General features: G+C 38.1%; 1 protein-coding gene across 2 annotated transcripts in view; it reads right to left on the reverse strand.

Moving 5' to 3' along the window:
• LOC126187811 (zinc finger protein on ecdysone puffs-like) overlaps positions 1-25,339 on the reverse strand; it is a 43,215-nt gene extending 17,876 nt beyond the window's left edge. For both annotated transcript variants that reach the window (XM_049929098.1, XM_049929096.1), the window contains exons 1-4: positions 25,234-25,339; positions 4,275-4,562; positions 1,999-2,151; positions 690-898 (exon numbers count right to left, since the gene is read on the reverse strand). In XM_049929098.1, coding sequence (XP_049785055.1) covers positions 690-898; positions 1,999-2,151; positions 4,275-4,562 — 650 coding nt within the window. In that variant the 5' untranslated portion in view covers positions 25,234-25,339. The remainder of the gene's footprint in view (positions 1-689; positions 899-1,998; positions 2,152-4,274; positions 4,563-25,233) is intronic.
• Between the last annotated feature and the right edge of the window lie 239 nt (positions 25,340-25,578).

The following is a 25,578-nucleotide window of genomic DNA, read 5'->3' on the forward strand; positions in this document are numbered from 1 at the left end:
TAGTTCAAAAACCAACTAAAAAATAAGCAAATTCAAATTTGCAAGATAATCATGAAATGGAAAAAAATCAACAGTGAAACAGCTTTCAGAAGTTATTTACAGAAAATTTTTCTGAAGCTTTCCAGAAATCAGTAGCTGCTGGACATCAATTACTTTAAACCAACACTAATTCAGGAATCTGCAGAATGATTAATGGAGGCAAGCATACATCATTTAGCACACTGCTGCTAACCAGAAACAAGTGTAAGACACTATGTGCTTATTACACTTAATTTAGTGACACTTAAAATTAAAATTCAAAAATTATGATTTAAAAAAGTAATTTCTTTCAAAGCCTGCATTACTACTGAGTTTTGTTGTTGAACTCTTCTCTCTTGAACAGAAACAAGTGCTGTCAATTTCTTTTGCAACTGTTACTTAATAAAAATAATATATACGTCTGCACACAATAATACTTAAGGTCAATAGAAGTATGAAGACAAGTGTGCATTCCACCAGATATTTACTTCTACAGGAACACAAAGATACTAACAGAAAGTGGGAAGCCAAGATGCAATAGATTATGTTGCAGAAAGAATGGCAAGCTGCCATTGAAAGGTATCCCAGCAAGATGCTGAGAATTCAGAAGTGAACGGTACAAACTTACAACAGTAAGATAGAACAATGATGAAGCAGTAAGTTCTGCTTACCTTTTCCCATCCTCTTCATCTGCTTTTTGCACATCTCCATTTGTCTTATCCTCCTCCTCTTTATCCTTATGCTCTTTGTCATCAGCTTTACCCCCAAGCTTGCTGCCCGCACCTGGCCGGGACTTCCTTACAGGACTGCGAAACCCTTGAGCTCCCGGCTTGCGCTCGGGGCCACCCTTCGAAGGGGTGGAGCGACGGCCCTGTGCGTTCTGCCACGTCGCAAGGACGGGTTGTAATCACAATTAGCAACAACATCAGCAACAACCACAATTCTTTGGCCAAATTGAGTAAAAAGGATGATCCGGATATTTCTGGATCAATAACTGGGAACAGTTTCAAAGCAATTAAAATGGCCAAATTTCAAGGTGGTTGGTTGTGTGTGTATAGGGAAACAATTCATTGAAGCCTTCACAGAGTGACATAACATGTAAATGTGAAACTAGAAAGTTGACATATAAGTAAAAAAAAGGTTATTTTGCAATGCAAGTACATGATTGCAAACATACAAATTTTATGACAGCATGTCTTGGGTGTGCTGTGCTAACAGCAACTCAAGCTGAAGTATTTAACTGATGCTTTTACTGTGAAGTATTCAGTAGTATTAAATCATAAACATGAGGAAAACAGGCATTAACATATAGAAGTTGTTTACATTAGAACACTGAAACAGTGTATACACATGGCATAAGTGTAATAAAATGAAGATAAGGAATTAAGAATTTGTAATATCAATGCTTCAAAAAATGCAAAAAATGAAAATGTTAAGGAACATCTTAGTTTAATGTTCATATAAGGCTGTTAACAGTACACAGCTGGTAATCTCGAGGCCAGAAATCCAGATGTTCTTAAGCAGGCACTATTACCGAGAATGCCTGCTTCATAGCCAACATTCTCCCAACGGACAGATCTAGAAACCGATCAGAAGTGACCTCAAGTCACATTCAACATCACGGCACTGGCCACTGCCAATGAAGTATGTGAGTTATTTCTGAGTGGTAATGAGCAAATGAGAAAAATGCTCATGCATACTCCATCTTATGAACGAGATGAAATGTCTTAACTACAATGAAGCCACTGAATGCAAAGTTCCAGCAAAGAGGCTGCTAGAGTGACAAGCTTCAGCTTCCTTAAGTAACTCGAGCCTAAAATCCAATTAAAAAGGAGGGCAACTTGTTTAATATCAGTAAGTTAATAGTTGTGACATTATTAAAAACCTGCCACCCCCCAGCTGGCGTACTCCCATAGCTGTAGAATTTGTTTGTATATCAATAGTTTGACAGGATATACTTCTATACCACAGTTGACATACCTTATTGTACGGTTCAGTCCTGCGAGAATCAAGCCGTCGTCTTCTGTTGTCCTGAAATCTACCTGGAGCTGAACCAAATTGCTGTTGCTGCCTGAAGCCTTGGCCTATATTACCAAGTTGACCCAAAGTGCCAAGACTTAACAATGGAGGAACCTAGTACATAGAAAAAAAAGCAATCACAAAATGTAAATTCCTTCATTATCTGCCTGCAAAACTAAAAAGTAAAATTTGAATTGTACAATCAATTCCCAAAAACCTCACTTACATGAGAATAGCATGCTTAGTATTTAATGGGAAATTCCCATCTATTTGGGGCATCCCCAGAGTATCTTGGTACTATATGTTACAATGTTTATCTTGATTGGATGGAAAAATCACCTATTAAAAAACCACCTGCATGCATTCCACAGCAACAACCAGCTCTTTTGTTATGGGAAGTGCACCCCAACCTATTTAGGACTGAAGATCACAAAATTGTGTGTGTCACAAAAAGTTATTAGTGTTGCCAGAGCTTCTGGTTCACACAAACTTAGCTACGAGCCAGGGGCCTACAGTCATTTCTAAACTATCCAACAGACTTAACTTCAGCAAAGTTTTATTTGTTTCAAATTTGTAGCACTTTAAGGAACCAAGCACCACCTCAACCCAGATCCCAGGGATCTGGAGCTGACTGCACACTGTTCTATTACTACACATGGATCTCCCAATAACTTCCACCATAGAGGGTATCATTCACTGTCTGAACTTTTTACAGACTAATACAATAAGAGATAACAGAAACAGAACCCAATGGGAACACCTCCCAACCACTTTACAACATAGCACTGATATTTGAATCTGTATCCTGTTGCTTGCAATTCTCTAGACATGAATTGATGAATTCAGGTTTTCCCAAAATCTCATATATGTTCCAACTTTCCACTTAAAATGCTTTTGTGAAATTGTGGACGAACACTTACTGTCCTCTACATATTGAACTCTGCAAGTTACTCACAAACCAAAAGAATGAACTGCCTTTTCATCTGACATGCCTTTCCAGAAGACTGCACTGCAAGCCTAACAAAATAATATAGAAAGAATATTACTACTTACACTATGCCTCCATAAAGACCTTAAGAAACCCTGGTGGCGAGGATATTTATTTCCCACATAATGGACTGAACGTCATAAGTTAGTCTGATAACCTGATCATACAAATGTATATACTTTAGGTTTAACATTTATACACCACTACTAGTAAAAAGTAGGTAATCAGTCCACAAGAAGCTGATTTAATGCCACTAATCTTAATACCTATACAAAAGGATTACATGAAACTGAACAGACTTTTCTGTGAATCAATTCTGTTTAGGTCTTCTGTCCTGATACTAGTCTGATGTAGCTCTCCACTCTATTCTTGATGAGACACACCAATGCCAAATACGTCACAAGAATTAACTTGTCAATAGTGCAACTTCTACATAGTATATATGACACCCCTCCCCCTCACATCCTTTCCCTTCCCCCACCAGCCATTACATGCGTACAATGTACATTATACATATTATCTACTTTTGGGTACACTTCTTTATAGTGTTCACTTAGGTTACAATTGAGATTTTTGTTCCATTTAAGTACAACTCTCATTCCATTATGAAGTTTTCCATTATTTCTATTGAGGGGGGGGGGGAGGTGCAATCAGTGTCATTGCACCAATATTCTCATCACCAGTGGCAGTATCTGATAGTTTTGTAACGCCATCAGTTTTGTATCATTAAGTATTGATGCTGGGGACTGACTACTTTCTGAATATTATTTGTAGTATATTTCTTATATTTCCTTTTGACTCCTCAATTAAGCTTGTGCTTAAGGTTGCTAGATGTTATGATGCACTACAACTGAAACATCAGTATCAAATTTTGAAGTATTATCCTTATCAGCATTGGCAGGAGTCAAGTTCACAGGCCTCTTTGGAATTATCACCTCTTGTGCAACCATTGCACCTGAAATTAGTCTATTCTGTGCAAGCCTTTTCATCTCTAATTTTCTCACTAACATTAGGTGCTTATATTTTTCAAAGCAAAGAATCATGTTATCACTAATACCAACATTTACCACAACACTTGTCATTTATTTCAATCTCAATTCTTAACAATTCTGCTAACTAAGAACTTTTACATTTTGTAAAAAATATTCACGTAGACTACTAGGCACAGTAACTACAGAGAAAAGCTTGTTAATACATTAAGTCAACCTGAGGTTCACAAAATTCTGGACACTAATAATACATATCATACCTGTGGTTGTGCTGGTTGCTGTGGTCTAAGAAGTGTTGTGAGCAGATTGCTAGCAATAGCAAGCTGAGCTTCTGTTGAAGATAACTGTGAAACAAGGCTTGATTGTTGTGTTGGAGTTGGCAGCAGTCCTGCTAAGCCGCCACCTCCCCTTGGGTTCCCAGGTACAAGACCACCTTCCCATGGATTTACATTCATTTGGGATGGTCGGTTACCACCAAAGCCACCACCTGGGGCATTCATCTGGTAAGACTGCCTATCATTCCGGCGATAGTTACGATTCTGCGACATCTGAAATTACAAAACCATTGCTTTTGTTCATATGTATGCTAAACAGACTGACATAGTACATGTAAAATAAGAATCATTTCAGACTAATTGTGAAACATTTCTATGTGGATAATGATTTTTTAAAAAGAAAGAGATTGCCAAGTAGCTACAATGAACGTGCACAGCACTGAACAGTTCGAAATGGAACCTTCCACTGCTAAACTTACGTCTCCTTTGAGGTAACTTTTAGGACTTTTTCTAAACACAGAACTTTAACCGGCAGTGTTAATGATCTTACTATAAAGCATTTTAAGAAGAGAATTCTGTTCTAGCAGGCCAGAACTGTTTTCAAAATAGCACCCTTCATTACTTTATCTATCGTGGATCATGTTTAACTATGCTATCCAACAAAGGATTGTTGTTGGAGACTAACAATTCACAAAAAAGCTTTTTAAAAAGAGTAGCATAAATTCTCTTTTTCCATTTTCTTTGTTTGTTAAGCATTGAAACAGATCAACAATTTGAAAAGTGGGTTATAGTGCAGCTCCTGCACTGCATGCTGACCTTGGCAATTCATATGCATCAGATGCAGCCAATCTGGTGATTGGTGGCAATTATTTTTCCAACGAACTAAGCTACAGAACAAGCTATCAAAATCTGGCTTTTTTCTTTCACATTCAATGTTTTCACCAATTAACAACCAAAATGAAAATACAAACCGAAAGATGAGGTCACAGCAGCAACTAACATTGTGTCACTGGTCAGGACACAGCAGCTATCAACACTGTTTCACTGGCCAAATCCAACAACTAGTATCAAATTCTCCTCTACCCTAAATTTGGTTGTTAGCTGCAAATCCAACAAACAAGAATGAAAGAAAACTCTGCTGACTGACCTGTCTTGCACACAGATACTAGATTAGCACATGAACAATTCCTTGTGAGTTGGCAAAGCCAACAAATCTCAACATGAAAATACGACTGCCACTGTCCTAAAGGTGCATCCACACAACACCTTTGTTTTCAACTTTGTGCATGTTCATAATTTTCCGACAGCAACTATGCATCCACATTTGTGCATTATAATTTCCTGGAAATAGAGGCTGTGCATAAAGGGCACTGCTAGCCACCTTTGGTGGGAATCTCTGCACCTTTTCGCAGACAAGAGGCAGCTGGGGCCAATATGCATTTAATTGTGTAATGTGTTGGAGTTATGCTGAAAAGCGATTTACATGCAATAATTCTGTTGACTTCAAAGGAAGCAGCAGGTGATTACAAACAAAAGAGTCATATGGAATGCCACTTCTGAAGATTCTTTGCATAATTCTACGTGTTGCCCTGAGTGTCACATATTACATAAAAGTCTCTGATCATATTTCTGTAAAGAATAAGATACTGTAAGTTCTGAAGTAGGTAAACAGTACAATAAGCCAAATATTTATGAAAAGTTTATATAGAAACTTGTCAAATATTCAGACTCTGGCAAATTAAAAAAAAACAACTGAGGAGCCTGACATCTGAACAAAAGAAGTCATGATGTATGTGTAGCTCCTCAACGAACAATCAAAAACAGAAATGGAGCACACTTATGACGCATAACAAAACTCCCATTCCAACAGATTCTGGCATCTCTGAAATTATCAAATTTGTTGATTCTGAGGATGTTAATCTTCATATCACACTTCATGATTAAATGACATAGTGAAAGTAAATTAACCTTCACAACAACTAATAACCTTCAAGTTCTCTTTTTCAGGAATAATCGCTTATTTTTATTTATTTACTTGTTTGTGTCCCATTGATCTAGTGTGCAGGCAAATTGCATGGATATGGAACAAGCCACCATTATACATAAGAACAGTACTTATACACTGAAGTGCCAAAGAAACTGGTATAGACATGCATATTCAAATACAGAGAGATGTAAACAGGCAGAACAGCACTGTAGTCGGCAACACCTATATAAGACAAGTGTCTGGTGCAGTTATTAGATCAATCGCTGTTGTGTCATCGGCAGGCTATCAAGATTTAAATGAGATTGAATGTGGTGTTTTAGTCGGCGCACAAGCAGTGGGACACAGCTTCTCTGAGATACCGATGAAGTAGGGATTTTTCCCATATGACCATTTCATGAGTACTGTGAATATCAGAAATCTGGTGAAACATCGGATCTCCGACATCGCTGCAGCTGGAAAAAGATCCCACATGAACAGGACTTATGATGACTGAAGAGAATCATTCAATGCGACAGAAGTGCTGCAGATTTAAATGCTGACCCATCAACAAGTGTCCGTGTGCAAATCATTCAACGAAACCGATACTGACTTTTGGAGCCGAAGGCCCACTCGTGTACCCTTTATGAATGCAAAACAAAAAAGCCTTGTGCCTCGCCTCGTTCCGTCAACTCTGACGACGGTTGAGTGGAAACATGTTGCCTGGCCAGATGAGTTATTTCAAACTGCATCGATCGGAGGGATGTGTATAGGTATGGAGACAACCTCATGAATCCATGGACACTGCATGTCAGCAGGGGACTGTTCAAGCTGGTGGAGGCTCTGTAATGGTGTGGACCATGTACAGTGGAAGTGATAAGATACCCTTGATTTGTCTATATATGTCTGATCACCTGCATTCATCCATATCCATTGTGCATTCCAACGGACTTGGGCAATTTCAGCAGGACAATGCGGCACCCCACATGCCCAGAATTGCTAGAGACTGGCTCCATTTCCACTTGAGCATATCTGGGAAGCCTTGCAACATGCTGTTCAAAAGAGATCTCCACCCCCTTGTACTATTGCGGATTTATGAACACCCCTGCAAGATTCATGGTGTCAATTTCCTCTACCACTATGATATTACTCAGTCCATGACACGTCACATTGTGGCACTTCTGCATGCTCGCAGGGTGCTACAAGATATTAAGTGGGTGTACCAGTTCCTTTAGCTCTTCAGTGTAATGCTAATCCACATAAACTGCAATATTGTATAGGAACAAATTACACCAAAATGACAAGCTTGGGCATTTCTTACAGGTATAAAACAATGAAATAATGAACATTATAAGCTACAAATCTAACAATTTAAAATCTCTTTTGAAAATGGGAATAAATATTTCCAACAAGTATACAAGTTGCCAGTTACTCACTAACAAAATTTTATTGGCAGCCTTATCACTAGAGTTTCCCAAGCAGAAAATCAAAAATCTCTGACCTGAAGTTTGCAGACAAAATGTCATTTTGTATTTATAGTGCCTCTATTGGTTATATGCTTCTTTAATTGGTCCCTTTCCCATTTGCTCTTTCTGTCACCTCTTCATCACAACAAACCCAATGCAAGCTCCCAAGAAAGAAGTTGATTCACAGACTGCTTGTGCAATGAGGAAGCATGTGGACACATGAACACACACGCGTACATGTGTTCTTTCCACAAATTTGTGTGCATGCCCTTTCATTCCCACACATCTGCAATTGCACACAACGAAAGAAGCATCGTGTGGACTGCTATATAACATAACCCAACGTTCATCACTGGAATAACCTACTTATGTAACTATTTCCAATTTTCCTGAAAATGCTACTGACATGTTTAAAGTATGACTTAATACAGCAATATTCCATGTAACTTTATTTACGAATGAGATCTCTGGCTTCCTACACGTGGTCCCTGGTTCATTACATCACCTTGCCCCAATTCATGGCAAGAATCATTACAAGCAACAGCGTACAACAGGAAAGCCACAAAAACCTTCAGCATATGTCCATTTTGTACCTGAGGGACCTGCATGAACTGCAGAGATTCAGTTCACCTATAACTTGGTTGAGTTACTAGAGCCAGTTATGTAAATACCCCGTTTTAGGAGACTGAAAAGTAACAAAGAAATCAAAGTTTGGTATGCTACTTTTCCTAATCTATGTTTCTGGGCATAGTGATACAACATTATGTTCTCAGCACATAAACAAGGAAAGTTAAGTTCAGAAGGCAATGCTTTTGGCATAATCTCAGTTCAAAGTGAGCAACACATGTCTCAACAAATCTGTCCCATAGTTTCACAAGCCATAAGTAGTAAGAAAAGGGCATTATGGACATGGTCTTTCGTCAAACTATTGTCTTTCTGGCTGTCAGATATTTCACAAATTAGAGCCTAGCACGTGTATTTACTTATTAGAAATGTGTAATCCCCATGCCATTTAATGACAGTGCCCTAAAAGGACTGAAAGCTGTCACGGAACTTTCATTAGAAGAACAATAATTGCTTACGCAACACTGGTTTACACACTACCAAAAACACTCTCGTGTGCTTCCATCATGAAGCTTTACTCCTACAAAGACAAATTTTTGTTCAACCTGCAACCCTCTTGGCAAGAAAAATCATACTGCTCCAAATTTTTTGCACTCAAGCACATTGGGAACAGCTTACCAGCTAAACAGGATAACCACATTTGATATTAAACAAGGCCAAAAATGTGCCCATCCTGTAGAAAAGAATTTGATAGAATGAAATATTTACAAATGAACGTTTCACCTCAGACGAAGATGGCGAAACTAATGTTTCTCACAATTTAAATGCAAGCTTAATGGCTGTTGGAATATCACCATTAAAACTTCGAATTTGTGCAAGGGATACAAAAGGACATGCAAAGTAAAAACATGCATCAACTTTAAGGTGAAATTATTAATAAAACTGCAGCAGTTGGAGAATCAGATCTCAGTGAGTTGGAGCAACCACGCACAAGCAAGCAATGCTTGACTTGTTTACATTACAGCCAGCTGATACAAGAATTTAAAGAAAAATTAAGATACGTATCAAATCATGAGAAAATTCAGATTTTGATCCCCCCTCCCAAAGCTGGTCTATTAAAAAGACCATGTAAGAATTGCATGTTACAGAAAGTATAGTAAAAAGGCTAGAAAGCTAAAAGCTGAACAGGGAATAGTAGCACAGCCCAAAGGTAAATGTGGGAACTTGCAGAGGCTGTGAAGAGACAAGAGTCGCAATATGTTTATGATGAATTTTGCCAGATTTGTCCAGGTAAAAAGGACTGTATTATTATTCAAATAGATGAAGACAAGGTTCAAAAACAAATGTGCTTGTTACAACTAATGTCAGCACACAGTGAAATAAAAGATCATAAAATTTTACTGAGCAAAATTTTCTAATTTTGAGAAGTACTGCATGCTTCATCACTGTGTAGTATGTAGAAGAACAGAAGCTCTAACAGAATATTTGAAAGTGTTTCTGCACAAGCTGATCCTGAGGATCCAATTCAGTTTGAACAATGGATTCACACAAACTCTAAACCAGAGTAATGATAGTTGAGTTCATTGAAGAATTCGTTACAATACTTTTCGCCCTTTCTACTCACCACTACATTGCAAAACATCAGAGCCAGTATTTGCAATTGACTAAAGAAGGTCTCAAACCATGACAATTACATCAATGGATTTTGCTGAAAAGCATTCCTTTAGTCAAGGATTTCATTGAGAAAATAGCCAAGCTATGTTACATCCGTCATTTACATCAATGATAATGAAGAACCAAGAAGCATCAGCTACTCCTCACTCAGTGATTCTCTGTTATACAATTGCAGTGCACATGTTTTTAACTTACTTGATCAAATCCCTGCAGAGCATTTTCACAGAAACATATTCATTATTTTAGTTACAGTTCTGCTGCCCAGAACAGAAATTTTAAGATCTCCCTAAACCTTTGCCATCATCAAAAAGTTTTGGCATTGTTGCAGAATGGAATTCTTTTGAAACAAGCCATAGGAAATCATGTTATGGAACTGGCACCACAGTAAAGCATTTAATAGCAAGCACTAGTCTTCAATGTCCAATTGAAAACCTATTAACACCAACTGATCCTTTTTGAATATTGCAAAGTGGTCATTCCACACCAAATCAACAAATGAAACCATTGTTTTCAACCTTACCCTTTTGGATTTAAATGATATTAAGTATGCCTATAGTACCCATAAATAGTACCACAAATTATTTTTTTCACATTTTTCTGATAAAAAGTTACCGAGTAATGGACTTTCAAAAAATTGAAAAATTACAAATTTTGACTTGCAGAACAATGTTTTTTTCTTTACAACTCTTGTTCTAATTAAGCTAGAACAATAAAATTTACTTCATTGGGAAGCTCTTTTAAAGAGCTTTTATATCATACCAAACAACATTAGTTTAATATTAGTTTTCACACACACACACACACACACACACACACACACACACACACAGAGTTTATAAAAACATTGTTGAATTTATTGAATTTTTAAAATTCTCAAAAAATATACATGAAAGATACACTTTTACATCTACATATTCTGAAAGTTTCAACTTGGGATGAGCATGGGATCACTATCAAAACCAATTTTATTTTTACCACGATTCTCCAAAATCACAGTCAGATAGGTGAATTTCTATTATTTTCCTACACATGAAAATATTACATTGTTAGATTTTGTTACATGGTCCACAAATTGTACTTTTGAAGCGAATAACTGCTTATTAAACTTTAGTGCTAACTATTTATTAATAGCTGCAAAACCACAGGGAAAAAAGAAAAGAGGAAGCTATCTCCCATTTTAAAGATTATATATAAAATGATTCTTTGGTGTTACTATCTGCAATCTATTCAGTATTTTATCTCTGGTTAATATTGTCAGCAATTTTCACTTATAGTTGAAAGTGATCCACACATTCTTTTGTTGTGAGGCAGCTGTAGTGAAATTAAGTGAAAGTTTGTATGCCTACAACCAGTTAATGTTTTCATACTATTAACATAATGAAATATTTTTTTACAGGAAGTGAAAGACTAGAGAAGTAATATTGTATAATACTGAATATAGAAAGCTGGGGCATTCAACTTCAAAAACATTTTTTAATTAGTTTGCTCACTTGAGAAATATAAAATGCCTGAAATTTCATCTTTGTGCTGCAAACAATGTAATGAAAAGGGCCACAATAACCACAAGAAAAACTTACGGCCTGTTTCACAATGGATGATAGCAAGAAAACCTTTCTTAACTTTAAATCAAAAAGGGTGTGACAACTGCTGTAAAAAAATTGCACGAGTAGAAATTTGTGGTACATCCAGCACAGAAAACAATGATCTACTGTATTCTGAGGTCAAGCAAGAAAGTGAAAAGGCTTTATGTGATAGTGACGTACAAGACATTTCAGCAAGTGAGGCCTTAGAAAGGTTGAATGCTTCTTTGCAGTCCATTGGTGAATCGCCAACTAAGGAGAAATGACTGTGTGAAGCAAAATATCCTAAGAAAAAACTAACTGAATGAACTTCAACAATTCAAACAAAGGTATTATTGCTTCCTTCCTAAAAATAAGAGGGACACGATCATGCAGAATCTGAGATGATCAGTCAGCTAGAAGATAAATTTCGTACATGTACATCTCGAAGTAAACAGATGGAAATTCATACCATTTTACCTAAAAGCTGGAGTGTTAAGAAGCTTCAAGATGAATTTAATGTAACAAATTACATGGCCCGAAGAGTAAAAGATTTGGTGAAGGCCAAGGGAATTTTGTCTTCACCAAAACCAAAACCTGGCAAGACTTGATCAAACTACTGCTGATTGTTAAAAACTTTTATTGTTCTGATGAGAAGCATGGGAAAAAAGTATTTGTACTTGTGAGAGAACGGAGAAAAACAAAGTACAAAAACGGCTAGTTTTAAGTAATTCGAAAGAAATTTACACGAACTTTGAAGACAACCATCCAGAGGTCCACATTGGATTTTCGAAGTTTGCAGACCTACGTCTCGAAAATTGTGTTTTAGCTGGAAGTAGTGGTACACGGGGAGGGAGGGGGGGGGGGGGGAGAGAGAGAGAGAGAGAGAGAGAGAGAGAGAGAGAGAGTGTGTACTACCCATCAAAACTTCAAACTCATGCTGACTGGATGGAACATTCCTCCTGACAAAGGATGAAGATAATCCAATACAAACTAACAAAGACTGCAATGCAAGAGTTGCATGTAATCCTTCATTACCTGCTTGTCATTTTGGTGAATGTAAATTCTGCCCTGGCCCAGAAACATTTAAGACATATTTACAAGATTTGCTTAATACTAATTATATTGATAATATAACATATCAGCAATGGTTTCCGTTGATCACACATCTCTAGAAACTATCATAAAATCATCTGACAACTTTACTGATTGTTTTTTTGATAAATTAAAACCACTTACACGACATTCATTTGTTGCTAGTCAAGAATCAACCTTCCAAAAGAGACTGAGAAATGAACTTGAAGGCCAAGTCTTAGCGAGCTGTGACTTTTCTGAGAATTACTCTTTTTGTCATCCAGGACGAAGTTCAAGGCTATCACTGGACAAACTTGCAAGCAATGACTCATCCCATTGTTGCTTATTACAAGGATGGGAACAAACTCTAGCACGTCTTGTAATCATATCAGAATGCCTAACACATGACACTGTTGCTGTGCATTTGTTCCAATCGTACTTGATGGACTTCCTGACTGTTAAATTCACTAGAAAACCAAGACAAATATATTATTTCTGATGGAGCAGCAACTCATTATAAAAATGTGTCATCATGAAGATTTCCAAACTGAAGCTGAATGGCATTTTCCAGCCACCTCGCATGGGAAGGGAGCTAGTGACTTGCAGCTCGAGCAAGTCTGCAACGGCCATACAGTGATTAAATAATGACACCAAAACAACTTTATATGTTTGCCAAGGATAACATAGAAGGAATGAACTTCAAGTATGCTACTAAAGAAGATCACAAAAATGAAGAAATGAAACTTATGGAGAGATTTCTCAGAAATGCTGCAAAATTGTAGGGACACAACTTCACACTTTTATTCCTTTTGGCAAGGGCAAAATAATAACAAAAGTGTATTCAAACTCTGATGATAGTAAAATTGAACTGGTGACAGTTTCTGACAGTGATACAATACCGTTCAAAGACAAAAGGATATGTTGCTTGTGGTGGTTAACCTGTGTACTTTAAAAAAATCAGGAGAAGGATGAAATCACAGTTTCTTAAATCCACATCAACCGTCACCATATTTTACATTTCCGAGTCATTCAGACATTCTTTCCATAAGCAGTAGGGAAGTGGTGGCAATCGTGAACCTTCAAAGTGCTGCAGGACAAACATTTAAGTTATCCAGTGCAGAAATGTTGTCATTTTATATTTATTAATTACAGAAGCATAAAACATGTTTTCTTGTCAATTAGAAGTTATTTTTAATTTCCACATTTTACAACAACATACAGCTGGTGAGAAGTAGGCCTAATATCTAAAATAAATTAGTTTTTACTAATTTTTAAAGCACCACCCTTAACATAAAATTGCTTTTGATAGTGATCCCATGCTCATCCCAAGTTGAAACTTGCAGAATATGTAGATGTAAAGTGTATCTTTCACATATATATTTTTGAGAATTTTAAAAATACTGTCTTTCAAAATTTGGTAAATTCAACAATGTTTTTAATGATTGGTATCATATAAAAGCTCTTTAAACAAGCTTTCCAATGTATATTTTATTGTTCTAGCTTAATTTGAACGAGTTTTAAAGAAAACAACATTGTTCTAAGAGTCAAAAATTTGTCATCTTTTCAATTTTTGAAGGTCCATTACTCGGTAACTTTTCATGAGAAAAATGTGAAAAAATTAACTTGTGTCATGGTTTATGAGTAATATATGCATGGACCTTACCATAAGGTGGGGAGGCTTGCATGCCTGAACGACACAGATAACTGTACCGTAGGTGCAACACAACTGAGGGGTATGTTTTGAGAGGCAAGACAAACATGTGGATCCTGAAGAGGGGCAGCATCCTTTTCAGTAGTTGCAGGGGCAACAGTCTGGATGATTGACTGATCTGGCCCTGTAACACTAACCAAAACAACCTTGCTGTTGTGGTACTGCGAACGGCTGAAAGCAAGGGGAAACTACAGCTGTAATTTTTCCCGAGGGCATGCAGCTTTACTGTATGATTAAATGATGATGGCGTCCTCTTGGGTAAAATATTCCGGAGGTAAAATAGTCCCCCATTCGGATCTCCGGGCGGGGACTGCTCAAGAGGATGTCATTATCAGGAGAAAGAAAACTGGCATTCTACAGGTTGGAGCATGGAATGTCAGATCCCTTAATCGGGCAGGTAGGTCAGAAAATTTAAAAAGGGAAATGGATAGGTTAAAGTTAGATATAGTGGGAATTAGTGAAGTTCAGTGGCAGGAGGAACAAGACTTTTGGTCACGTGAATACAGGTTTATAAATACAAAATCAAATACGGGTAATGCAAGAGTAGGTTGAATAATGAATAAAAAAATATAGGAGTGCGGGTAAGCTACTACAAACAGCATAGTGAACGCGTTACTGTGGCCAAGATAAACACGAAGCCCACGCCCACTACAGTAGCACAAGTTTATATGCTAAGCAGCTCTGCAGATGAAGAAATTGATGAAATGTATGATGAGATAAAAAATCGGTCAGGTAGTGAAGGGAGACAAAAATTTAGTGTCATGGGTGACTGGAATTCAACAGTGGGAAAGGAAGACTAGGAAACGTAGTAAGTGAATATGGATTGGGGCTCAGAAATGAAAGAGGAAGCCGCCTGGTAGAATTTTGCACAGAGCACAACTTGATCATAGCTAACACTTGGTTCAAGAATCATGAAAGAAGGTTGTATACATGGAAGAACCCTGGAGATACTAGAATGTTTCAGATAGATTTAGGAACCAGGTTTTAAATTTTAAGACGTTTCCAGGGGCAGATGTGGACTGACCACAATCTATTGATAATGAATTGCAGATTAAAACTCAAGAAACGGCAGAAAGGTGGGAATTTAAGAAGATGGGACCTGGATAAACTGACTAAACCAGAGGTACAGAGTTTCAGGGAGAGCATAAGGGAACAACTGACAGGAATGTGGGAAAGAAATACAGTAGAAAAAGAATGGGTAACTTTGAGGAATGAAATAGTGAAGTCAGCAGAGGATCAAATAGGTAAAAAGACTAGGGGTAGTAGAAACCCTTGGGTAACAGAAGAGATACTGAATTTAATTGCTGAAAGGAGGAAGTACAAAAATGCAATAAGTGAAGCAGGCAAAAAAGGAATACAAACGTCTCAAAAATGAGCGACAGGGAAGTGCAAAACGGCTAAGCAGGGATGGCTAGAGGACAAATGTAAGGACATAGAGGCATATATCACTAGGGGTAAGATAGATACTGCCTACAGGAAAATTAGAGAGACCTTTGGAGAAAAGAGAACCACTTGTATGAATATCAAGAGCTCAGATGGATAATATTATGGAAATGGAAGAGGATGGAGATGAAATGGGAGACATGATACTGTGTGAAGAGTTTCACAGAGCACTGAAAGACCTAAGACAAAACAAGGCCCCAGGAGTAGACAACATTCCATTAAAACTACTGATACCCTTGGGAGAGCCAGTCCTGACAAAACTCTATTATCTGGTGAGCAACATGTATGAGACAGGCGAAATTCCCTCAGATTTCAAGAAAAATATAATAATTCCAATCCCAAAGAAAGCAAGTGCTGACAGATGTGAAAATTACCGAACTATCAGTTTAATAAATCACAGCTGCAAATTACTAACGCGAATTATTTACAGACGAATGGAAAAACTGGTAGAAGCGGACCTCTGGGAAGATCAGTTTGGATTCCGTAGAAATGTTGGAACACATGAGGCAATACTGACCCTACGACTGATCTTAGAAGAAAGATTAAGGAAAGGCAAACCTACGTTTCTAGCATTTGTAGACTTACAGAAAGCTTTTGATAATGTTGACTGGTATACACTCTCAAATTCTGAAGGTGGCAGGGGTAAAATACAAGGAGTGAAAGGCTATTTACAATCTGTACAGAAACCAGGTGGCAGTTATAAGAGTCGAGGGACATGAAAGGGAAACAGTGGTTAGGAAGGGAGTGAGACAGGGTTGTAGCCTCTCCCCGATGTTATTCAATCTGTATATACAGCAAGCAGTAAAGGAAACAAAAGAAAAGTTTGGAGTAGGTATTAAAATCCACGGAGAAGAAAAAACTGAGGTTCGCCGGTGACATTGTAATTCTGTCAGACAGAAAAGAACCTGGAAGAGCAGTTGAACGGAATGGGCAGTGTCTTGAAAGGAGAGTATAAGATGAACATCAACAAACGCAAAACGAGGATAATGGAATGTAGTCGAATTAAGTCAGGTGATGCTGAGGGAATTAGATTAGGAAATGAGATACTTAAAGCAGTAAAGGAGTTTTGCTATTTGGGGAGCAAAATAACTGATGATGGTCGAAGTAGAGAGGATATACAATGTAGACTGGCAATGGCAAGGAAAGAGTTTCTGAAAAAGAGAAATTTGTTATCAAATATAGATTTAAGTGTCAGGAAACCATTTCTGAAAGTATTTGTATGGAGTGTAGCCATGTACAGAAGTGAAACATGGACAATAAATAGTTTAGACAAAATGAGAATAGAAGCTTTCAAAATGTGGTGCTACATAGGAATGCTGAAGATTAGATGGGTAGATCACATGACTAATGAGGAGGTATTGAATAGAACTGGGGAGAATAGTTTGTGGCACTAGTTGGCTAGAAGAAGAGATCGGTTGGTAGGACATGTTCTGAGGCATCATCAAGGGATCACCAATTTAGTACTAGAGGGCAGCGTGGAGGGTGAAAATTTTAGAGGGAGACCAAGAGATGAATACACTAAGCAGATTCAGAAGGATGTAGGCTGCAGTAGGTACTGAGAGATGATGAAGCTTGCACAGGATAGAGTAGCATGGAGAGCTGCATCAAACCAGTCTCAGGACTGAAGACAACAACAACATCATATGCATACTTAATTTTTAAAAATCTGAAGGGTCAGGTTGTAGCACTTGTTGATTTGACAGGAATTTGCCCAAAGCAAATGGGCATGGCACTGAATTTATACACAAAAAAATTGAAGATACAAAAAATTTATAGAGCATTTTGAGGACAGATGTACAGTTTTTGGTACTAGAGAGCATCACCATTTTGTGTCAATTTATGAGAAGCAACTTCAGTTCTAGTGAGTACCAAATGATACTTTATCCTCTGTAGCAAATGTTCCAGCACGTTGCTTATGTGTGTGTGAAAATGGTTTCATATATCCTCATGGATCTGCTCAATCATTTCATTGGCCTGGATTCGAGAACAGAAATTGCAGTCATTCCAGTTCCAGCTGCATCAATAATAGGGTGGCGATTCCACCCATCTGCTTTGACCAATGACGTCACCAATATGGCAGAAACGACCATTCACTATGACTCCAATATGGCGCCTATGACATTATGTAAACACGACAACATAGATGAAAATAGATAGAAAAACCAACACATCTTCCTCCAAAAATATAATTAAACTAATGGGACAAGGAAAGGAAATTGGGGGTTTTTGGGTGGGGAATAAAATAAAATTTTAACACAAACAATACCATACCAAACGACACAAAACGGCGGAATAAATTGACAACACGAAATTCCCAAATTCCACTACACACAATACCTTATGGAATCAGTCACTTCCCTTCACCTATATAGCTCAACCAGAACTGTCGATACATTATAAACCTCCAAAAATTACATCATCGCCACAATTATTGGTACCACAAAACGAATGCCTAGACAAGCAAAATTGGAATCTAACACTTCCCTTGACGTATGTAGCTCAACAGCAGCTCACAATATGAAAACACCCATAGCTACGACCATGCATTGGAGTCTGACACTCCCCTTTACCTATATAGGTCAACAGCAAGTCATGATAGCAATACACCGATACCACCAACCAAACAACACAGAAGTACCCCACAAACCACCATAACACACTAAACATAGGTACACTGAAAAGAATGACTACCTACCACAAAAAAGTTCCGGCACTGCACTCTAGGTCAGCCACTACAATCACACACAGCCACACACATATACAATTGCAAAAATTTTTTAAGGGACAACACATTGTCCCCTATTTCCGAAAGCCAACGAGTGCCGTTGAATTTATCAGTCATATCCATACCTAACGAAAGCAGCCACAAATTAAATTAAACAAATGAACACGAGAGGTTCGTATGAGCAGTTGCCAGCGGGCTCGTGCGCAGAGCTGAATTCGCGTATGAGCAGTGCCTTCCTCCCGCTTCTGGCTACTTGAAGTGTGGCTGTTTGCTGTATGAGCAGTAGCGCAAGTAGCCAGAAGCTACCCGGAAAAATTTTAATGGCACGCCCAAGCTGCCAGATTCGTGCATGCGCAGAGCAAGCTGAGTTATAGTGGGGGTCCTTCCCCATGTGACCTGTGTGTAAGTTTCATGTCTTCATTTACAGCTCTCACGTCCAATGAATTCAAAACATATTTTTGTGGCTGGGAATTATCAAGTGAATTAATATACTTCTCATAACCATGAAAAACCAAAATAAGTTTGTAGTTTCAATTTTATAAGATTTTCTTATTATTAGTAATCAACCATTAATGTCTTAATGAAGCTATTTCTGTCTGTTTTACAGAGAAATTTGCTTCTATTAATTTTTTCCCGTTGAGGCAGTTTATTATCTGCTACTTTCAACCTCATTCAATTTAAAGTGCAAATTTTCATTTTCTGGGACGAAGACATTATACCATAACAAAGAACCAAACGTGAGAATACAGTACTGGACCTCAAGACAAAATGGTATCACGAAAACCACATGAAAAGCTGAATGTCAGGTACTTCAGAGTGCATCTGGACATAGAAATGTGCAATTAGAGTGGAATGAAGCATTTTAGTATGGTTTATGAAATTCTGATGCTGCAGTAGTAGTCTCTGATGTTGTTTTCCTTTTATGACACTGTAAGATCTCTTAATGCTATATACATACAAACATACATAAACATTGACTTGAAGCTAAGTAGGCAAATTTGGTCAGTAGTTTTGAACTAAATATTGTGTTTCAAATATGACAGCTGCAGAAAAATTTCACAAATCTTGCCTTTTGTGAAACTGTTTTTCGATGACAAGGCACTTGTCTCTAGTACTTCCTCTAGGCCTGAAGTTATTTCGTAATTTGTGTTTACGTCTTAAAATTTATAGAATGCCATTCTATGCTAAACTTTGGATTGGCCACATACCATGTTTTATCGTTTTGACTCCCCAGATGGCTTCATATTTCTTCCTAGAGTAGAATATAAACTGTCAGATGTACAGTTTCTTTGCCTCACAGACAACTATGTTAATTTTTTCATATTTTGAAATAGTCATGAAATTTATTGTCCTTTATTCCGGTGTAAGCTACACAAGAAACTGTATTTTATTGCAAGAAATTTGTATTCCATCCTACTAGCTTTTTGCAGTGCTGTGTAGATGCAAACCTTTTGGAAATGCTACATAACAATATTGCAAAGAACGAGTTAAAAAAATCTGTCAGTCACACCTTAGCAAAATTTTATGGTACTTAGAGCTGTGGAGTCTAATTTTGAAATGATATTTTGCCAAGAACTGCTTCCTTATTTGCATCTTTAATCTGTGTAGGATATGATAAAACAATTGCTCTAAGCACAACTCAATAGGTTCGTATGAGCAGTTGCCAGCGGGCTAGTGCACATGCGCAGAGCTGAATTCGCGTATGAGCAGTGCCTTCCTCCCGCTTCTGGCTACTTGGACCGTGGCTGTTTGGTGAATGAGCAGTAGCAGCAAGCAGCCAGAAGCTACCCGGAAAATTTTCCTGGCGCGCCCAAGCTGCCAGATCCGCACATGCGCAGAGCAAGCTGAGTTATAGTGGGGGGGGACCTTCCCCACGTGACCCGTAGCCATGTCTTCGTTTACAGCTCCCACGTCAAATGAAAAAACTTATTTCTGTGGCTGGGAGCCATCAAGTGAATTAATATACATTCTCATAACCATGAAAGACCAAAATAAGTTAGTAGTTTCAATTTTCTGATTTTATATTATTTCCACGTTATTAGCAATCAACCATTAATGTCTTAATGAAGCTATTTCTGTCCGTTTTATAGAAAAATTTGCTTCAGTTAATTTTTTTTCCACTGAGGCAATTTAGTTGAAACGAAGTATTTCATTCCGCACTGTTGGCCACTTTCAGCCTCGTTCAGTTTAAAGTGCAAATTTTCATCTTCTGGGACGAATGACGTTATACCATAATACAGAACCAAAGATGAGAATACAGTACTGGACCTCCAAGAAAATTATTATCACAAGAACCACATGAAACACTGAATATCAGGTACTTCAGAGTCCATCTGGACATAGAAATGTGCAATTAGAGCGGAATGAAGCATTTTAGTATGGGTTATGAAATTCTGATGCTGCTGGAGTGGTCTCTGATGCCCTGTTCCTTTTATGACACTGTAAGATCTCTTTATTCTACATACGTACGAACATACGCAAACATTGACTTGAAGCTAAGTAGGCAAATTTGCTCAATAGTTTTGAACTAAATATTTTGTTTCAAATATAATGACAGCTGTAGCAGAATTATAGATCTGCCTTCTGTGAAAGTGTTTTTCGATCACAAGGCACTTGTCTAGTACTACTTCTGGGCCTGAAGTTATTTCTTAATTTGTGTTTACGTCTTAAAATTTATAGAATGCCATTCCATGCTAAATTTTAGACTGGCAGCATACCATGTTTTATCGTTTAACTCCCCACACGGCTTCATATTTATTGCTAGAATAGAATATAAACTGTCAGTTGTACAGTTTTTTGCCTCAGACCACCATGTTAATTTTTTCACATTTTGAAATAGTCATGAAATTTATTGTCCTTTATTCCAGTGTAAGCTACACAAGAAACTGTCTTTTTTTGTTGCAAGTAATTTGTATTCCATCCTAGTAGCTTTTTGTGGTGCTGTGTAGATGTAAACCAGTTGGAAATGCTACATAATACTATTGCAGAGTACGAATTAAAAAAAAAAAAAAAAAAAAAAAAAAAAAAAAAAAAAAAAAAAAAATATCTGTCAAAGTCACCCCTTAGCAAAATTTTATGGTACATCTACATCTACATTTATACTCCGCAAGCCACCCAACGGTGTGTGGCGGAGGGCACTTTACGTGCCACTGTCATTATCTCCCTTTCCTGTTCCAGTCGCGTATGGTTCGCGGGAAGAACGACTGTCTGAAAGCCTCTGTGTGCGCTCTAATCTCTCTAATTTTACATTCGTGATCTCCTCGGGAGGTATAAGTAGGGGGAAGCAATATATTCGATACCTCATCCCGAAACGCACCCTCTCGAAACCTGGCGAGCAAGCTACACCGCGATGCAGAGCGCCTCTCTTGCAGAGTCTGCCACTTGAGTTTGTTAAACATCTCCGTAACGCTATCACGGTTACCAAATAACCCTGTGACGAAACGCGCCGCTCTTCTTTGGGTCTTCTCTATCTCCTCCGTCAACCCGATCTGGTACGGATCCCACACTGATGAGCAATACTCAAGTATAGGTCGAACGAGTGTTTTGTAAGCCACCTCCTTTGTTGATGGACTACATTTTCTAAGGACTCTCCCAATGAATCTCAACCTGGTACCCGCCTTACCAACAATTAATTTTATATGATCATTCCACTTCAAATCGTTCCGCACGCATACTCCCAGATATTTTACAGAAGTAACTGCTACTAGTGTTTGTTACGCTATCATATAATCATACAATAAAGGATCCTTCTTTCTATGTATTCGCAATACATTACATTTGTCTATGTTAAGGGTCAGTTGCCACTCCCTGCACCAAGTGCCTATCCGCTGCAGATCTTCCTGCATTTCGCTACAATTTTCTAATGCTGCAACTTCTCTGTATACTACAGCATCATCCGCGAAAAGCCGCATGGAACTTCCGACACTATCTACTAGGTCATTTATATATATTGTGAAAAGCAATGGTCCCATAACACTCCCCTGTGGCACGCCAGAGGTTACTTTAACGTCTGTAGATGTCTCTCCATTGAGAACAACATGCTGTGTTCTGTAAGTACTTCGAGCTGTGGAGCTTAATTTTGAAATGATATTTTGCTAAGAACTGCTTCCTTATTTGCATCCTTTATCTGTGTGGGATATGATAAAACAATTGCTCGAAGTACAATTCAGTATGTCCTCTCAACAACATGCCGCACGGCTACACATGGTCACGTGATGCCCCACCAGAAATACGACGAAAAGCGTATGAGCAGAGCAAGCACCAAGCGCGGGCTGCCTACGTCATCGTAGCTGCGCATGCGCACTACAGCCTGTTGTCTGGCACTTTCTGGTAACTGCTCAAACGAACCTAGTATGTCGGCTCAACAACATGCCGCAGGGCTGCACATGGTCATGTGATGCCCTACCATGCAACGCACGGAATTCCACCAGAAATACGACGAAAAGCGTATGAGCAGAGCAAGCACCGGCTGCCTACGTCATCTTAGCTGCGCATGCGCAGTACAGCCTGTTGTCTGGCACTTTCTGGTAATTGTTCACTCAATGAAACCAATTCCTGTCACAACACAATCAAAACCAATACCTTGCAGTACAAACAGCAATACCAAAATAAACCCAATACACCAACCCGAACACACCACCAACCACAACAAAACGACATTATAAACAACACACACAAACTTAACTCTGAACCGTCATGAAGCCACACATCACAACACCCTTACGTCATGGGTCAAAGCTGATGGGTGGAGTTTGACACTTCTGTTGACCCTAGGGTGGCAATACAGTTTGCCATAAGCAACAGTTTTATACATTAGAAACAAATTTCACAATATTATGAAAAGGAAATTGACCACTCACCATATAAAGGAGAAGCTGAAACAGATTACATCAAAAGCATTCTTTTCGGAACTTAACTTGCATAGTTCATGTGCTGAGCACAAAAAGTTGTACTACCATGCACCGAAGCAGCTAGCTCCTTTAGATTAGGATATGTGGCATGCCAAACTTTTAAGACTTCTTTGTTACTTTTCAGTCTCCAAAGTGGCCTTAACAAAAATGGCTCTAGTACCTCAACCAAGTTGCAGGCGAACCTCAATCTGAGGAAGTTCATGTAGGTCCCTCGGGTACAGACTATAAATTTCATCAAAACTGGTCAAGCTGGAATGATGTTCTTGACTAGGGCACTAACATGGAATGACCCAAATTTGAGACTTCAACAGCATTTAGGAAACAACCTGATAGCTAAAGAATACACAACAAAGTTGTCTGGAAGAGACAACAGCTTTATTGTACAGAACATACGAGAAATTTTTGCACAGCACATGTCAATTTAGCCTACATCAAAATCAAGGATGGAACTTAACAATTCTGTCAGTTAATTGAAAGTATTGGGAACAAAATGTTTGATGGCTGCTGGCACAGGCAGCATTCATAACTCCAAATTTAGCATTCATTAACAGTGTTAGTATCCAAATGCCCAATTCCAATAAAGTGGCAAATAACTAAAGCCAAATATCATAAAGGTAGATACACATTACACCACTTTAATGCCTCTAAGTCACCAACAATCTTCCAGCCAATCTTCTGTTTTAATTTGGTGCGAAAGTTACTATAAAAATTTTTTTTAACAAATTTCCTCTTGGTTCTTGCAATTTAAAACGAATGGACTAGTATGAAGCATTGCATGATTGTCACTAACAAAAATATACTTCCAGTAATGCGATTTTGTGTAAATCAACACTACCGCCCCCCCCCCCCCCCCCACATCTTAGATGTGAAATGCCGATTTGCACCCATAGTCCTACTGTAAACGTGCCAGACGATATACTTTTAGTCTGACCAGAACACGAGATAAATTTCATTTACTCTTTTAAACGACGGGGGGGGGGGGGGGGCGCTATTCCCAATTACACATCAACACTTCAGTGAATGGCAGAATGATTTCTTTATAACGGCCACCGCCCAACTCCTACCGTACACAATTTCGATTTGTTATATTTCCACAGTATTGTACGATAATCCTAAACCACTAACACGATCCCGTAAGAATAAGCTTTCCAAACTCAATGCACGATGTAGTAACGATAAAGAGGCACAAAAAAAGGGCTGGCAATTTTATTTTATTTATTTTTTACTGTGGGACCCAACAGTGCAGCCTGTATGTCCATTTCACATCAGCTTCGCAGTAAATACGTTTTCTGTGTAGATAGTTTGGTCAACAAAAGGCTATCATAAAAACAAAAAATCTTACTCCCACACTATAGGCCATTGCCAGCATATAGTTAACTGGTAACTAGATTAGTTCCCACTGCAACTGAATCTCTCAGAAATCCATCAAAACGTACATGAAATCAAGTGTAACAAATTCCTTCGAAACAATTTTTAATGAGAGAAATAGTACATCCCGTCGATAATTCCGGCAAGAGACACGACATCACAGCACTACTGAACAAAAATGGCGGCAAAAGTTTAAAAAATTAAAGTAGACTATATTTCACTCTAAAAATTCATCAAAATCTACTTTAAATATACATTTAATAACGCCGATAACCTCCCTAAAACTATTTTTACAGAAAATACAACAAATATAATTTTGCGTTATAGATCCAATGAATACCTCCGCCATTCTGGTGGCGTCATTGCCTCGCCTGTTTTCATAGAACGGAATTGGCCTTTTCCATAGATAATTAGTTGAAATTTAAATTTCCCTCACGCTCATTACAAAAATTATCACAATTTAAAATGGTTCAGTTGCAATCTTTACCTTTAAAATACCTCCTCGCTTTTTCAGTATCAGCACCGCAAAGCTAACCTGCCGGGTACGCGATGCTAAAGACCTTTCCAAAGGCAGCAGAACCGAAGACTGACCACTTTGGCGTAACAACGAGAATGACTTAAGCAAAGATCAATGGAAAATTCGACTTAAGGACGGTTTAATATCTTTGTTAGATTACTACCGTATGAAGTACCAAAATGCTTCTTATATAATGTTTGAAAAGAAGTAATGTAAAATTTATTTTATAACCGTCATAGACCTTTCTCAGAATGCGACTCGATCTATATTCTGGTCGTCACGGAAGGAACGTAAAAAACATACCACAATCAGTTT

Source organism: Schistocerca cancellata, chromosome 5, assembly GCF_023864275.1.
Source record: "Schistocerca cancellata isolate TAMUIC-IGC-003103 chromosome 5, iqSchCanc2.1, whole genome shotgun sequence".
Lineage (NCBI taxonomy): Eukaryota > Metazoa > Arthropoda > Insecta > Orthoptera > Acrididae > Schistocerca > Schistocerca cancellata.